Source organism: Etheostoma cragini, chromosome 11 (assembly GCF_013103735.1).
Source record: "Etheostoma cragini isolate CJK2018 chromosome 11, CSU_Ecrag_1.0, whole genome shotgun sequence".
Lineage (NCBI taxonomy): Eukaryota > Metazoa > Chordata > Actinopteri > Perciformes > Percidae > Etheostoma > Etheostoma cragini.
The window spans coordinates 17746436-17764252 of NC_048417.1; the positions used below are offsets into that span (position 1 = coordinate 17746436).

General features: G+C 40.3%; 1 protein-coding gene across 2 annotated transcripts in view; it reads left to right on the forward strand.

Annotated features, from left to right (window-relative positions):
• The first annotated feature begins 12627 nt into the window (after nt 1–12627).
• Nucleotides 12628–17817, forward strand: part of LOC117952536 (receptor tyrosine-protein kinase erbB-4-like) — a 317936-nt gene continuing 312746 nt past the window's right edge. For both annotated transcript variants that reach the window (XM_034884894.1, XM_034884895.1), the window contains exon 1: nt 12628–13079. In XM_034884894.1, the coding sequence (XP_034740785.1) occupies nt 13001–13079 (79 nt within the window). In that variant the 5' untranslated portion in view covers nt 12628–13000. The remainder of the gene's footprint in view (nt 13080–17817) is intronic.

The following is a 17817-nucleotide window of genomic DNA, read 5'->3' on the forward strand; positions in this document are numbered from 1 at the left end:
TATGTCCTAAAATATGTGATTTTATTTATCAAAAAGATGCACAGTAATTGAAATAGTTTGGTAATTCTCATGACTTAAATCGGTCCAACACTGAGTGTGGTGAAGGAAGTTAGATGATTGATCAGCCCTGTTTACAACATCAATGACATAACATGAAGACACACTGCTGTGAAGGATACAATGTATATTTGTAAGGCATGGTGTTCCCTCTATTAAAGACATGATTTTACTGCCTTGCCTGTTTTGTGCATTTTGAAACAGGAAGTTAAACAGATTGTTATATAGTTTTCTTCAAAATGTGCAAACTGTATCCTTACATGCAATTAAAATATTTTATTGTGACTAAAAAATACAGTTCTTGAATCTTGTGAAAACATGCAGAGTTGTAAAACTGAAAAGTTGTCTGGAGAACTGATCTGACCACTTCTGTTTGGCAAAGCTATTCTGCCACTGTTTGGATTTGGACACTTCTTGTTGCAACTGTGACTTTGACCATAATCAACAGGGAGAAAAGTAGCACCAGTAGAATTTAAATGATGTTATCCCAGTGGTTTTGCGCTGTAAAATCAAAGTCCACAGACAAGGATCAACCATGGACTCATAGAATATTTGGTTGAGATTCCGTCCCACTATTTTTATTTGTATGACAGGCTTGTATCAGGAAATGTTTCCTCATTAGGCCAATCTACAGTAGGTCATAGTAACTTGGATAGTTTACTGCCATGCAGCACCACAGTCCGTCTTTCTTCTGTTTAGCTTGAGGACAGACTTATTCATAATCATCAACTGCTTTATACAGTATCCTAAAACTGTCATACGGTATAAAACATCTATTTGAGGGTCAATTTCCATTTAAACCTTAATAGGCCAATTTCCTGGTCATTAGTCATGAAATTAGAGATAAAAGAAAAAGATAATCAGATTGAGACAGTTAAACACTGATTGTAACGCACTGGGGTTACACTGGCAATGTAACAGTTGGTAGTGATGCTTATTGTGTTTAAGGCATTGAGTGCCTTAAAATGAAAATACATAATTAAAAGCCCAATTTCTACTAAAGTGACAAGCAAATCAGAGAAAGCTGATTGCAAAATACATTGTTCTGTCCATAGAATCTTTACATAAAGAATCATTTCTGTGACTTTAATGACTGTGGTGTTTGTTCCTCTCCAGTCTTTGTCTATGAGCAGGTGGGCGCTAGAGCTCGTTGAAGCCTCTAAATGTCAGAACAGTATTCTTCACCCCCTTACTTCTTTAATCTGTGTATTGCACACACACATTCAAACAGCAAAAACACACAAAATCAAAGCTGCCTGAAGGCGGTAGCAAAACTTAAAAGTGGCAAGCCTCAACAGACCCCAAACTGTATATTTTCATCTTCAGATTCCTATTTACCTGCCTGTCAGTTGATTGTTTGTTCCCATCTAGATCGTATCTCTGTCTGACTCATACTTTCATCACAGGTGTGATACACCTGCCCTCACGTTCTCTTCTGACAAAAATACTTTTTTTCTCAGGCATTACACGTATTTAAGAAAACATTAATTTGCTAAACAAAGAAAAAAAAAGAACTACAATAATTTTGAACCGTTATTGATGTTATTTAACTTTTGGGTCTTGAGTTAAGGGAGAATGTAATTGAAGTCTGTTGGGACAACAATTGTTGATAATGAATGGATTTTTTTGTATGAAGGCCAGACCGTGCTCTTTGGGGGACAGTCAACCATTAGAGTAATGCATGTTTTTTCTCTTGGTGAGGGCCAAAACGCCATTTCATTAAAAACCCCAAATGTCAAATGCAGCTTGTGGTTCAGATGATGATGTGATGTGTTGTAATGGACCATATTAAAGAATGGCGGAGGACAGTCTGTGCTAAAGAAATGATTTTTGTATGAAACAAAAGCACTTTGAAATAAGTAAGCAGATAGCTATTAGTAATTAATTGTTTAAGTGTTAAGTGCAAAGTAAAAGCTGATCTATTATTTTCTACAATGACAATTTCTTGTGGGCTTTAGGTCTGGGGGTCTGACATCTGGAAATTAACTGTTGACCTAATTTTGTGGTTTTGACCCCTCAGTAAAAGTAGTGGCTCATGAACCAGCTGGAACCACCTACTAACAGTGGCCAGAACAGGATGCAAACAACATGAAAGGTTTAAATTAGTAAGATGTTACAAGAGGTCTTGACATTCTCCTGCATTCCAGAAGTGTAGGATTTATTGAATGCTGGATGCACTAATTGTTGTATCACATGAACTCACCTGTTACATTCTCCTCAGGAAAGATCGTGGACTGCTTTGTGGCTCTTGTTACAAGACTTTCTCTGTCAGGTTCCACTGCCTGTGACACTTCTTGTGCAGATCCTGTTAGCTGTCTGGAGGTGTCAGAAGCATTGGAAACTACTGCATCCACACCTATGTACAGATACACTTTACCCACTCAAATTAACACCAAAACACACCTCATAGAGGTGCTGGAGTCTGACAAGCATTCAGCCAGTACACCATGTCAAAGAAAATATAATGTGAAAAATATGACTATATAGAAGTAGGCCTATATACAATGTAATTTCTATAGTACAGAGAAAAGCAATAATTTCCTTACTTATAGTGAGTAATATACCAACTCATATTGGTAGTGAACGATTGCTTAGTTTAAAATCACCTCATGGATTGTCACTGTAATTTTTAAAAATCATGTGGCTTTTGTCTAAGCTACAAGTGGTGCAGCCTGTCCTCTGGGTTTCAGGTTACAGTGCAGGGAGCAGTTCCAGATCTTTTTCAGCCCAGTAAGAATCCACAGCAAGGTTGTGCAATCGCCACAGTGACAAGTCCTATTCCTGTTTTTCCTGCCAGGTAGTGGTGGATGTTTGGACTGGCCCTTAAAACTTCACACACACCAGCAAAGACATGCGCGCGCACACACACACGCATACAAACACGCAACAACCCACACTGACACACACACGCCCAGTTTGTTTCTGTTACACACCCGTATTTTAGAAGTTAGTGTGGCTAGTTGGAGCAGTGCAGCAATGTGGTATCACATGCTGTAGCTTTGTTAAGTTTCGCTGCCTGTGTTTGATCATGTTATGTGAGAAATGATTAATGCAATTCCGTTACAGATTGGTGTAATGTCAGTGTTGAAACACTGGAGGTGAAACAGGGGAGAGACTGGTGCTAAGCTTGAGAATCTGTGGGGAATACTGAAAACTGGCATGAGTAGTTTTCTCACTACGATCTACCCACTTTAATGATTTAGAGCAAGATGTTCAGCCGTTATTGTTGTCAATGGAATATCCTCAAAATCTTTTCAATTCATGCAAATTAACAGATGCAATCCCACAAAGTTGCTAAACAAATTACATCTATGTTTGCAGGTTAGCTGGAAATCAAGCTATGTTTGAGTTTATGACACCCTGTGCAAAGGCCTCCAAAGTGTAATGTTAGGCTGGTTTGCGGTCAGGGCGCTTAAAAGAGCGAGGTCGCAATGGGGAGGAAGTAGGACTGTGGGGGAACTTCCACTTTCCTTCCTTTGCTTACCAGCGTTATGCAGGCATGTCTAGAGAGGAGGAACTGTGGGGTGAACAACAAGCACAGAGAGATAGAGAAAGCGGGGAGAGGCATTTAAGAATAAAACAATGGTTTGCCTCTGCATCTGACCCTAGAAAAAGGAAGTCAGGGGAAGAGCAAAACAGTTTAAGAGAGAGCAAGGGCAAGTGGGGAAAGTAACCAAGAAAGTACATCAGCACACACATCAGATGCTTCATGGTAAGTCAGGCTGAGAGAGTGGGAAAGAGACAGAGGGAGGAACAATAATTGAGAAACTGAGAGAGACAGAGATAGAGGGATGAATGCATCAGACACAGGAAGATAGAGAACGTGACAGAAAGAGAGAAAGTGGGGTTTTGTAGGGCAGTGCACACCTGCTGAACAACATGAACTGTCAGAATATACTGGGAAGCAAGATACAGTTTGAGGGCTGTCAGGAGGCAAACCACCACAGGCCTATTGTAAGGAACCTGATGTTGGGATGTGGGGATACAGGCACTGGTGGTTTGACATAAGTGGATACACAGCTGCAGTGTGCTGAACTGAAAACAGGAAATAAATGTGAAGACAAAACCTGTTTGTTTTTTCACATAGACAAATAAAGAGAAGGAAGTTTCATACATTTCAAACAACAAGCCAAATCTGAATGTCTGAGGTTGACTGAGAAGCACGCATGATCAGTGTCATTTCCAAAAATAAATAAGCTTGGACTGTATTTTTTTTTTCTCATAATTTTCAGTATGACTGTGACAAAGCTGCTATTCCTCTGCAGAGTATGTTATCAGTTTTTGGGGGTGGGAAAATGGTTTGACTGAGGGAGTCATGTTTAAAATGATCACAAGTGATTCAAAGGGCAGCCACACATACTGTAAACCAAAGTGCAAAAGTAAATGTCAGCCCTTTATGTTATCCCATTTGCATCACACTCAGTGCTGAATGTGGGCTGGGGAGACACTGCGTGCCGGGCCCTACCTGTCACTTTCTGTACTTTGTCATCAGTCAACATCACAGCAAATTACATTCATTCTACCACCGTAACACCTTCCGCTGTCTTTATAGTACGTTACCTTTTGTGATGACATAACCATAACACTCAAATTGAAATGCATTTGTGATTCACAGCTTTTTTTTGTTGTTCTACTTTGCAGTTTTACCATCCGCACATTATCAACACAGTGGGTCACACACACAGTTGTTTCTGTACAATGAGGCTGACGAGTTGCTGTGTGTGAGTCTGAAAGGTTTGGCATTACTGTACTTCTCAGAAGAGGCCAGTACTGTTACTCAAACTGAAGTGTTGTCACTGCTGGTAATCCTGCAATCATGATGTAAATGATTTCTCAAATGAAAGGAGGGGCTGTCATGGGAAAACTGGCAACTTAGAGAATAGTTGTAGTAGTTTGCAAAACAGCAGTCATTAAATAACTTAACGGAAATGAAGAAGTTGCTGTTGATTAATCATTTTTCATTTAGTGGAGAAACAACTTGCTAGAGTCTCCCAATCTGTTATACACACATTCAACTTATTCAGCTTGCAACTCAGGGAAAACGGAGAAAAAAAGTTAAGAATATAGCAGTTGGTGCAAGCACTTTTGGCACACATCTCACCTTTTTTTTTCCAAATGTCAGCACGTTTCTTGTGGTTGCAGGCTCTTAGGTCAAGAGAGCAGTGGAGAAGACTCAGATGGAAAAACTGACACACTTCTAACCCGTGCTAAGGCCTCACCTGTCTGGAACCTCTTTCACAAACATTGTCCATAATGTCTGAGTGATTAGAAAACTACCAGAGGACCCACTTTAAAAGGTAATTGTGCAGAGGTACTGTATCTTCCTGCTTACCAAAACGCTGTAGCATGATTAACTGCAATATCCCTAGTTCCTTATACAAATACATTCTACATTCCTTTCACCGTTATCGTATTAATTAATTCACAGATTGTCATCAGTGAGGTGATCCAATGTCAGTTCACCTTCGATGAATGCATTGCTCTCACTATCACCCCAGACCGGGATGAACATTCTCTTGCAGATACGACGACAGTGCTAGGGCTTAGAGAAACTGAACCGCAACAGACCAAAAGGAACATCTCTTTTCTCAATTAAAAAAATTATCTTAATTATGGTAATCATTGTGATAGATCATTTAAAAGGCATTTTGTCAAGTCAACCAACATTAACTATGTTTTAGCTCTGCATCGGCTTCATATGATTCATGTGTAGTATTTCCCAAAAGTGGCTATGATATTATGCTGGAAAATCCACCTGAAACCCCTTTATGAATGTCATATATTTCTATCTTTCTGAGCAAACTGGTTTCAAAATCAGGCCGATGCTTATTTCTCATTTGTTTTTATTGCAAAATGTTGTGTTCCTGTTTATGTCAATTTAAACTCGGCACAAACGTGTGACATGTATGCAGCGCTGAGTTGTTATCAAAGTTATGTTGGGACTTTGAAATAGGTTCAATTGGGAAAGTCACGATCCAAAACAAGACAAATAGTCTAAATGTGAATGGAGTTCACCTCCAGGCACTCTGATCAATCTTTTCTGCTGTTTGGTTCTTTGAAAGGAGAGCATGGACTGTCACATTTCGTGCTGAGTGATTTTACAAGAACATAAGATACTGAAAGGCCTGTTTATGTATGGAACTAATGCCCTTGAGCAGCCATGTATCCATCCACTGCACAGTTAGTTTAAGCTCCTCCTAAAAACTTTGATTTCGGTAGAAACAGGAAAAGGAAACCTTATTAGTTCAAGCCGTGAGTTTTTATTAATGCTGCTGTACATTTGTAATGGAAATTACCCTTGCAGTTGTCTTTTTTTCAACAACTAAAACCTCACTTTTAAGATTTGTGTTACTACAGCGAGAAAGAAAACTTTGACTTTACATGCTGTGTACTGTCTTTACGAATGGGTTTTTTTCCAGATCTTTCAGGATCTGGTTGTGTCTCAATTACAACTCTATTGTTATCTTGTTCTCCTTCAATCCACCCACTGATACAAGAAACACACTTTAAGAGACATGCACAAACACATTCAAAACGTAATAGCAATGTTTTCTCCCCCCCTTTTTGCACTAACTGTGCTATTTGAGGTCCTTTTTCTACTCAACTTCAGGCCCTTTCGCATACTGCCATCCAGTGGTGAGATGTTGCAATCAACCATAAGACAAATGAAGCAGCATGCCGTCTCTCTGGTTCTTCAATATGAACAAGATTATATTAAGCATTGTTGTTTGTGATATATCATGTAAACCAGTTGTTGTTTTAGTTCTATTCTTTTCCATTACATATTCATTTCATTTCACTTCTTTTTATTTCATTTCATTTCATATTTATTATACAGGTAAGAATAACAGTACATTAAAATGCAAACGGGCCTGACTCAGTTCAAGAACTGGTTTTCAGCAGGTTCCTGTTCTGCAGAAACACAAAACCTAGCTGCAGCACGTTGAGACAGACATTGTACAGTACATCGATAAGAACTTGACAAATTTAGACAACTAAAATAACAATACAGTTTACACAAGGACAAAGACATTTAAACAAGACATCAGCTAGGATAGAGAAATACGAACAATGCAAACAAGGCTTGGACAATGCAATACATGAACAATTAATATGTGCAAGTGTAACTGTTCAGAAGGAGCTGTTTGTATGCCTTTTTGAAATGTGTGATGGATGATAGACTTCTGTTGTGATGCATAATGTCATTCCAAGTCTTGGTGATTGTATGAAAAAGAGATTTCTGACCTTGTCTCTCTGATATTGTCTGTCTGTCTTCTACAACAGCTATTGAGACGCCCCTCCCACCTCCACTGCAGTGATGATCTCACTTCCTCCTCGATCCTATAGATGGCAGCAGTGTACAGAAAACCCCCACCTCTCTCCACTGATCACCTCCCAGTCCTATCAACTCAATGGTGCAGTAGCAAAGCCAATTCCAGACAGCCATTAATAACTTGAGAAAAGTCCTCTCTCTGCCTCATCCTCATGTCTCACTTCATTTGGCCTCATTTGAACTTCTGACTGGCCAGTAATTTGCAATGTAAACTATACCATTCGCAACACCTTCACAACAGCACTACGCTTTTTTGTTACTGCAGTGCAGGCTTCAACAGAGAGAGAGAGAGAGCGAGAGAGAGAGAGAGAGAGAGAGAGAGAGAGAGAGAGAGAGAGAGAGAGAGAAAGTGTGTGTGTGAGAGAGAGAGAGAAAGTGTGTGTGTGTGTGAGAGAGAGAGAGAGAGAGTGTGTGTGTGTGTGTGTGTGTGTGTGAGAGAGAGAGAGAGTGTGTGTGTAGAGTGTGGGCACAATGCTTAAGATATGTTATCACTGTAGAAAAGCTACTAGTTTATAAAGGAACATCATTGTCAAAACAAGAATACATATGTCCACATAACGCGGTTGCACAGAAGCACACTAAACTTTTATTCTTGCGAAAATCCAATTTAAAACCTTCTGAAAGCAAAGCAGCAGATGTACAAAAAAAAAACCCCAATCCATACAGTCACACCGCTGCGTAAAGAGCACTGACTGCATCTGAGCTACAGAGACATTAGTGCTGCAGGCATTGGTATGACTGATAATAATGTTTAATGCCTGGTGTCACTTCAGTGAATCAACAAACATATGAACTCTTGCCCTGCAGTTTCTTTCACAGAAAAAAACAGACACATCACCCCTGCCTGAAACTGATCTGGTGGTTTTGGGATTTTGAGCAATTCCATCACAACCCACAGCAAAATTAGCCCGCTCCACTCAGTGGACAGCGAGCATTCGTCAGCAGACTCTGCAGTGAGATGCAACTCGATGGCAGTCAACGTTTCCCCTAATGGGAAACAATTACACACTCAGTGGCTTATTCAGTGACTTCTGATGAGACTCATTCACTGAGGAAATGGCCACGTAATCATGTGTGTGTAATGCGCTAACGCTGCTTATTGCTCACTGAGACAGACTCGTGCAGAGCCAGTCAGAGTTTCAGTTGACTCTTTAGCCACAGCATGAGTTTGATGAAAGGACAAATGTGAATGGAAATAGCTGTAAATGTACAACATGCACAGCCAGATAAATCATCTATTGCAGTCACTTTAAATGTGTCCACACTAGCAAGTCTCCCATAAAGCCAAATCCTTCCAGTTCCTTCCTCTTTCTCAGGAGAGTGACTTTGTAAATAGATCACACTGGGGAAAAGCTACTTTTTTGTGATTTACCCAGCTAGTCTACTGCACTAATGTAAACTCTCAAACACCAAAATTACTCTTTGAAGTAGGTTTTGGGGTTATTGTTTTCAGCTTTGATGATAGATTCTGTCACAAAAAAACTACTACAGCCGTCTTAAAACTAGAACTTACACTAATGGAAACTATTGCTCTTAAGTTTGAATCAATCTTTCAGTCTTCAGATGTTTGAATGAATGGAGATTTAAAGGTGTTTGTATTTTAGTAGTATATCATTGCTATCAGGGCAAAGTCTAATCTTACAATTTAGAATTCTTTGTGGCATATAAATCTACATGATATTGAATAGATCTTTTTTAACACAAGCTGCAGAGAGCATTATTTTTCTTTAAAAAAAAACTCTCTATGGAGAAATTGTGCATAAGATTATAGTGACAGTGGAGCGATAATGGTTATCTCAAAGGTTATCCAAACCTGATATTGACATGTATTTCACTGCATGAGGATTTCATGTCTGAACCCACGCAACAAGACTAATGCCATGTAATACTAAGTGTAATTAATCACATCATTGTGGATGCTGATAACAAAGTTATCTATCATTAGCAGCAACAGTTTGAGATAATCAAATTTACAGCGAGTAAAAACACTTTCCATCTTCATGGCAACATATCCACTGATCTTCATTTTGAATTTGTCTATGATGAAATAATCTTCTGTCAATCATAAGGGTTCCAGCTTCCTTATTTAAAGAACATTACACACATGCGATTTCATGAAATAAAATGATTTGTCCAACATATTTATATTTAGTGCATGCTTGCAGGCATCTTGATATTGATTTAGCATTCCTTCGCTGTGTAAAAGGACTGATATGCTATGACATGTTGTGATAGTCCTTTAGCTCTTTGGTTACCTTCCTCAGACTACTTCAGCATTATCTAGTCAATAAACAATTTTGTTTTGACAATAACAAATGTCTCAAAGTGTTTGCAGCCCTGGCATCGAAGAAATGGAAGTATATATGAAAGATGTATTAATCTTCTTTCTCCCTTATTGTTTTGGAAAGATAAGAGCACTCTGAAGCATGAAAAAAGACCTGTGGTGCTATCTGCAATCAATCAGACAGTCTTTTGTATAGATGTGTTTGACTGAAGTGTTTCTTTGCTTGAAAAAAGGCAGTTTAGTACTGAGTGCTGCCTTTTATGTGTTTGGTGTTGAGACTTAATTTGATCTAAATTTGCACTTCATCCTCCTATTTGAAGAACATTGTACCATCTGCTGAAGCAGACAGAGGTCAGTGTAATGGTGGCATTTAACCACATATGAGCCCATACTTTTCATTTTCACCAGAGCCATGAAACACAATGTTTTTCTTTACCGCAACTGTATGAAATGTCTTCTTGTGTTTGAGTCTCATTTTTTTTTTTAAATGAAGAAACCCTGAACAAAAAGTCTAAAGACTAACTAGCAAATCATCAGCACAGGACATGCATTTCAATCCTAAACTTCCTTCATCTCTGCAACATGTGGCTGGGACAGTTTATCATACTGAAGGTTTATCTAAGTGTGGGGGAGAAGTGCTGTGCTGTAGGGAGAGATTGCCTTTACTTGCTCGGCACCAACAGAGCAAAACAATGTGCCGCATGATAAAAAATTGCTTCATAACTCTCACAATGTGTGTCTGGCATCATTATGAGGCACAATAGCCTCTGGAGGGCCCGGGCTTTTATTGGCGTGCCTCTTGCAGCAGCAAAGTCTCATCCATTAAACAAATCAGGGGGTTATGTATTAGATTAGCTGTACAGCAGGCACCGGGGAACGCCTAGAAGAACACATGAAACCTCGTCTCATCCCCTCTCATAATCCCTTGGAATAAATTACCTAATTGACAGCATTAGGGTGATACTGTCAGAAGGTGCCTCTTAAAGCATAATGCATAATGAAAATACACAACGTTGCTAAATTGCATTTTTGGTATTAAAAATGATAAACGGCAGCCATTTGGGGCATATTTAGAGTGAGCGTTCCCTCGTAGCAAGCTGCCAGATCTCATTTTTCCATATTTCTTAATAAATTTGTGGTGTCAGTGATATTAAAAGCCCATTTCTGCTGAGGAATATTTAATAAAGCTTCTGTGTGATAGGAAGCCAATGTCGAACAGAGAGTCAGGGAACTAGTTGGTGGCAGCTTGGATCGCCCACCCCCCACTGTGTCACTCTGCCGGTTTTATGACCTATAAGGTGAGAAATGGACTGCCCCCCACTGGTGAAGGGTCAATACTGCAGCGGTGGTTGAAGAAGTGCCCCTCACAGTTCAGTGCACTATTCATTCTGCAACCAAGCTGAAAACAACACAGCCTTTTGACTTTCTCCAAAGTGAAAACTGTCTGCATCCCATTTTCTTAAAGTGTTGGATACACTTGACTCAGGGACGTTCAGCTCACTGTTCCAGGATCAGAAAAAAGCACCAGACCAGGCAGTGGGTGTGTGTGGGGGGTGAGCAAGTGGTAGGCTTCCATCTAAGAAGCAAACACAAGCCTTGAATGATTTATGGTGAGAGGTGGCCTGCCTATACCTAAAAGAAAGGTGTTTATGGACTTGAGTTGATTATTGCTTAGGAATATATTTTGATGTGCCTCCTCCAGTCATAGCAACCACTTTCAGAAGTAAGAGCAAAAATATCATACTTTTGTCCCCTAAAAGACCCCATACTTAACATACTGGCTTGTAGTTTATTGTACCTGTTATGGTGCTTACATATCAAATCTAATATCATATAGCATACTGTGTTTTAGCTTAAAACAGGTGGCTTAATTATGCAAATATAAAGATGAAATTAACTTATTTTACACTTGCCCAAGTAGGCTAAATACAGTTGAACTCTGTGTGTGTGTGTGTGTGTGTGTGTGTGTGTGTGTGTGTGTGTGTGTGTGTGTGTGTGTGTGTGTGTGTGTGTGTGAAAGAGAGAGAGAACTTGGGGTGGGGGGGAAGGTAAGGGTGCATGATTTCCGTTCCAGATGTTTGGGCATATTGTTAACTCCAGGAGGCATTCACCCTTCTCCTAAAGTGTGAAAGTAGGCGGCAGCTGGTTCAGAAAGTTATAACCTTTTATTACATTGTTTCCTATGCTCCCATTGTCTTCGCTATTTTGCTGTCATTGCAAAGTCACTACTTTCAAACTATTACAAATAGCTCAGTGAACACAATAACATCACTATCTAAACGTTCTGTTTGACTTTGATTTGTGTCATTTACACTGAGCCACCCCTTGAGGAAATGATTTCCCTGGATATGGAGAGATGTTGCCTTTGACAGTAATGTACTAGTGATAACTAAGGAAAAAATGGAAATCTATGCTAAAGATGCACTATGAAAAAAAGCCTCAGTCGAAAATTCTTTCTTTGTTGCCTGATCATGTAGATTTATAAAATGAAGCAACTTTAGATAGGAGGAAGAAACATTTAGAGGCACAGGATCAACAGCAAACCAATTACTGAATAATTCACCATAAATGTGATAATGATATAATGAAATATATTTTAGAACTGGCCATCATTCTCACTAAACTCAAAGTACAGTTCTCAAAGTTCAGTGCAGTGACGTATTAAATTCACAACATCTCCACTATGAGACTTTATCAAATCTGGATCAAATCTTTGAAAGTGCATGGGAAAGCTACCTGTAGGTGATATTCAGCTCTATTTCACCCATTACACCTATAAATCCTCCTCGCAGGCAGCATTCATCTCTGCTGTGCTCCGTGTGACAGGTGCAACGGAGCCGACGCACTAATTCATGGGGTTTTGGCGACTTGTCTCAACCAATGGCAGCGCGTATGGAGTTGTTACTGGTGGGGTTTGGACTGATTGTCGTGCACCCGTGCCAATCACAGAGTTAGTAGGAGGGGTTCAGGGACTCGGAGGTGTGTCTGAAGAATACGAGTCTACAGCTGCATACTGTATCTAAGTCGGGGAGTAATGGCATGAGTACTGCTTTATACTGTTTAGACAAGCTTTACAGTGCGCGCGTTGGTAACTAACATTTGACTCTTTCTGCTATCACGTCAGTCACTAATTAGGCCTACAGGCACAGAGAGGCGAGGCGGAACACTCTCGGAGAAACTGTAAACTTAGTCAAAAGCGACCAAAGTCCCCAAACTCACAGGTTGAAAAGCCTTCAAACGCAAACGATTCATCCTTTCTGGCTGTTTCAAGGAAGCATACGCTGCTGGACATGTGAATTTAAAGGAGATACTTGCCAAGCACAACAATGAAACCAACGATTGCCCTGTGTTGCTTCGGCTTTTTCCTGACTTGCCTCTTGTTCGGGTCGAGCTCTTCTCAATCAGGTGAGTGGACGCCATCCGTTTGCTCCCCGGTGCGCAATTTTCGGTGGAGCTGCTCGATGCGCACTGAGCGCAGTGGCATAACTTATAACATACTTTTCTATCACTGTTGTTCTTTTCATGCATGTGTAAATTGTATTTGGGCTTGAAAGAAAAACATCCGCTCCTCCTGTTGTCATTTTCACCATCATTCAGCATCTTCATTTTGAAGAAACGTCTAAGTCCCAGCGTTCATATTCACCTACAAAGTGGCTGACGCACAGAGCGCTGTGATGCTGAAACACAGTGCCGTTTTGAGCAGATGGCTGGTTGTAGCAGGACATATCTGTGGCGATAAGATGATTGAATCCATGCCAGTGACTTGCTCTGTCTTCCTTTTGCACAGAGTGGTACTGTTGAATTTAGAGGGAAAGGAGAGCATTATTGTCTGTCGCACGTGTCCTTTAGACACAGTGTGAACGAACACAGAGAAGTGACAGCCTCGCTTTACAACAGGCTACTGTGCTCTTGTCTTTCCTCCTGTGGCTATGCAGACTGTCTAATGCACGACTGTGTTTCAAAAGTTCCTTATTATCTTTGTCCTTTCTTCCTCTTCCGACTAGTTTCGTCCTAAATAACAATGATAGTAGGGAGCTGGAACTCCAATATCAGGTTTTTATGTTCAATGAAATTATACAAGAGTTGCCATTCCAAATGCATTTGTTCAACTACTTTACGTTTAAGTCCTGCAGCCAGGGACTGGTTTGGAAATAGTCTACCGTTGTATTTGGTACTGATCTGTGTAACTCTGTGTAACAGTGGTGAACAGTCATCCATATGCATTATGTAATCAGGGTAAAGCCAAGCGGATTACCGTGAAATTACATTTCTCATTTTATAGTGAGTCCCCTCAGGGATCCTGTGGACCACATGTACTTTGACAATCAGCGTTGTAGCGCATAGGAGTTTCACAGTGTGGCAGTACCGTTTGTACAGCGCAGCGGCGCTCTTTACGCGCAGGGAAGTGTAGGCGCTCATAGTGAGTATGTGTGTGTGTGTGTGTGTGGCTTGTAAATAACAAGCCGATTAGGAAAAAGCTACCACAATCCTCATGCATAGTCACCATAAATCCAAAAAATTGAAATGAGACTAGACTAGAATGGACTACCCATAATTCACACATGTTCCCTACAGCCACATTCTATATGCATTTCCTTTCTCTGCTGTTAGTGATGTCTGTCGCGTCCGCGCTTTTATGAGTGGCTGTTTGTTGTGACTGATGACTGGGAAATTTAATTTAACCGTAAATAACGGACAACACATGAATGAAAATCGCATCCATTCGTAGTGGACCCCTAATTTCCACAGGATGCGTATCGGCTCCGCAGCGTGTCAGCTCCGTGCTGCGCCGTCCGTCAATACCCACCAGGTTTGGATTTGATTCGGCCATGACTGACAGCTAAGGCCCCGAGGAGCCACGAGATCTCGGAAATTCATGTAGAATAGAACCAAAAAAAAACAATAACAGTTTTTTTTCCATCCAGAGGAATAAAGTGTAAACAACTATGTGTTGTTTTATCAAGGTGTAGCGCAGGGAAGTATGATCCGCCGTGAGCACGGTCAATTTTATTTTGAAAATTAACCGGATATTTTATTTGTTTCTGTGCTGGACGTCCTGTGCCGTGTGCTGAATTGCTGCGGAGATCTACTGCCTAAACCAGTCTACAGTTGAATTGAGATGATTGTACTTTTAACTATTCTGTGTCACATAATTTTTTCTTATTCTTAGTCTTTTTTTTTATTTATATGAGTGGAACGTTGTATCCCATTGCGAATTGTCTTGCTGTTTAAACGTCTTGCACTAATTCAAACTGTTTTCCTCAGTCCTATTAGCGCAGATTGTATACCGAAAGAAAGAAAACCAGTGAAAGCTCAGCACTTAACGCAGGCCCACCACTGTGCCATGAGATCCGGTTCCAGCCTTTAAGGGAAAAGGGAGTGATTTAATTAAAAGGTTGGATGCTGTTTAGAGAGAGAGAGAGGGATATGTGTGCTCTTGTCATTTTACGCACAGAACATTGCCACGTGTTTCAATGATGAAGACATGGTCAGATTAATTATTCCTGAATCATATTCCAGTTCCATCCTGTTCCCAAAACAGAATGTAATGTTTGTTTCACTCAAAGGAACGGAAGGGAAACGTTGATCCAGGCTCGAGGTGACTCCACTTTGTAGGCCTACAAAGGAAATGTTTTTTTTGGGGGATTTGTGGGTAATTTTGGTCGGTTCATAAAACATATTATTGTACTTTTTCACATAGCCTATTGGAGAAAGTTTTAATAAGTATCTTATTGTTGAGGATGTTTTACAGAGCGCATCGAAAAAGGCGCATAATATGGAACGATACAAAATCGCTGTGTGTTTTCTTTCAGAACAAAAATAAAAAATAAAGTCCTATTCCGTTTAGGACTACCTGTGTGGCAATGTGCAATGTTTTTCTCGGAAACGGGAGAATCCACAATGAAGATGACAGTGGCTGTTCCCTTTCACACAGTCAGGCTGATCCCGTCCCCTGATCGAGCTCTGAAATCTTGTAAGATGTGAATGGAAGTCAGAGGAACACAAAAGAGAGTCCGAGACAAATGTAGGGAGATTGTTTTTAATACAAAAAAAATCTGTCTGTTAGAGGAAAGGCAGTGAATGATGAAGAGATGAAATGTGTGCGCGCTAATGCGTGTGTTCGCGTGTACACCTGCGCGCGCGAACGAGTTGTCGCTTTTGCATGAAGAACGCTAAAGACTGCCCTTGCAGTGCACCAGAGCTTTCTCATGAGTTACTTTCATTGGCTACTTGCTTGCTTCGGCCTGTGTGTAGTGATTACTAAGAAAACAGAGTGTAAATTGTAATTTCCCCACTTGGGATCAATAAACAGTATACATTAATAAAATTACTAATAAATAAAATGAGTCTTGTTTAAAGTATTTAATCTTTAAGATGGCACATTTTCAGCAACAATGAAAATCACAGAGCCTTTTCTAGACCCTGATTAAAGTGTTTTTCCCAGCCCACGCGAGAGTACCGTGTAATCCTTAAATTGAACACAAAACCACCTAAACTGAAGTAACTAAGTTTTCACTTGACAGCAACACACATGTCTGTAAGATGCGAGTTTGTGACATGCGTCCCTGCACTGTGCCCTGCTCTTCATTTGACTGCAGCTATACACTGGAGCTGGAGGACAGATGTGGGGAATACATACAGCTGCCGACTCCAAAACTCAGGGCCATGTTCCAAAACTCTATTTAAGTTGATGAATATTCCTTTTTTTACGAGCAGGAGTGCAGGCAGTCATCTGTCCCGAATGCAAGTGTGTGTGTGTTTGTGTGTGTGTGTGTCTGGGGGGGGGGGGGGGGTTTGCAATTACCATATATAATCTACATCCTTAAATGACCCTGTTTTACAACTCTCAGCAGCAGTTTGATTGTTAAGGATTCTCCTTGAAAGGCCTTCTAAAAACCTAAATATTACTACTGCCTCCTTAATTTGTACAGTGGCACCCACTATTTACTGGACTAAAAGTGCAGTTCTATTGTGTGGCTGATATGTGAGTATGTCAAAATGTCCGAGGGGTCAAGTGAGGCACAGAGAGAGAGACTCATCTCAACCTGTGAGGATTTCCTTCTCTTTCTTGTGTTTTTGCACTCCCACCATGCTGCAGACCTGTACATCATTCTTTGTGTATAGAGAAGGAACGGTGTCACATTTAGCGGCCCACACGGCTCCGCTTGGTCACAAAACCTCCTTACAGTCATATCTTTGCCTGCTGTCGCCTGATAAAGGAGCTTTGACCCTCCACCACCACCAGGCTTTTTATTCGAAGAATGGCAGTCTTTGATTAGGTGGTGATCCACTTCCATTTGTTGGCAAAAGGAATGTGAACCTCTGTGCTTTCATCCCCTCTGTCTCTGAGAGAGATGGGGAGCAATTTAAGGCCATATCTACTATATGAACAAAAATCTGTTCATGAACTGTCTTGCTTTCCCAAGCAGTCAGGGTGTGTTTTGAGATGTAGACGATCACATTGTTGTTTACAACTTTTTTCAACTTTTTGTTGATCTGTCCATTCAACGTCCTGGTGTCCATACCTTGCCAAGTGTTACTGATAGCCAAAAGAAATGAAAAATCATTCAGAAGACATTTGTTGCAGAAAATAAATTCTAACCATTTTTATTGTGTTTCCCTCTCCTAGTGAGTTCTCCCTGCAGCCAGATAACGAATAAAAACCTTCTGTTTGTGTAATCTAGACTGTAATTTCATTGTGAGAGGAGTGGAAACCATTAAGTTTCCTATAAATCTCTGCACTTCTCAACAAACAAACTGCTTTTGAACCGCTGGCATCAATAATACATGTGTAGCACCCACAATGCAGCCCAAGAATCCCTAATGAAAAATCCTTCTAATATCCAACAGGGAGGGAAAGTGTTGTGTGCAGTGGCCTACTCGATAGTGATTCAATGACCTTATTGTCTGTAAAGTTTTTTTTCTCTTTTTTAATCTACTGTGATATTTCTCCAATATTCTTTATATACCACAGGGACTTATGTGTTGTATTTGGATCATATTCTTACAAACGGTGTAAAATTACCACCGATTTATTTGTTTAGGATGATGGAGGGAATTGTATAATTATTATTTCTTTCTGAAGACACAGCTGAAGACATTGTTTTCCAGTTCTGACTTGTTGATGGGCTTAAAACCAGTC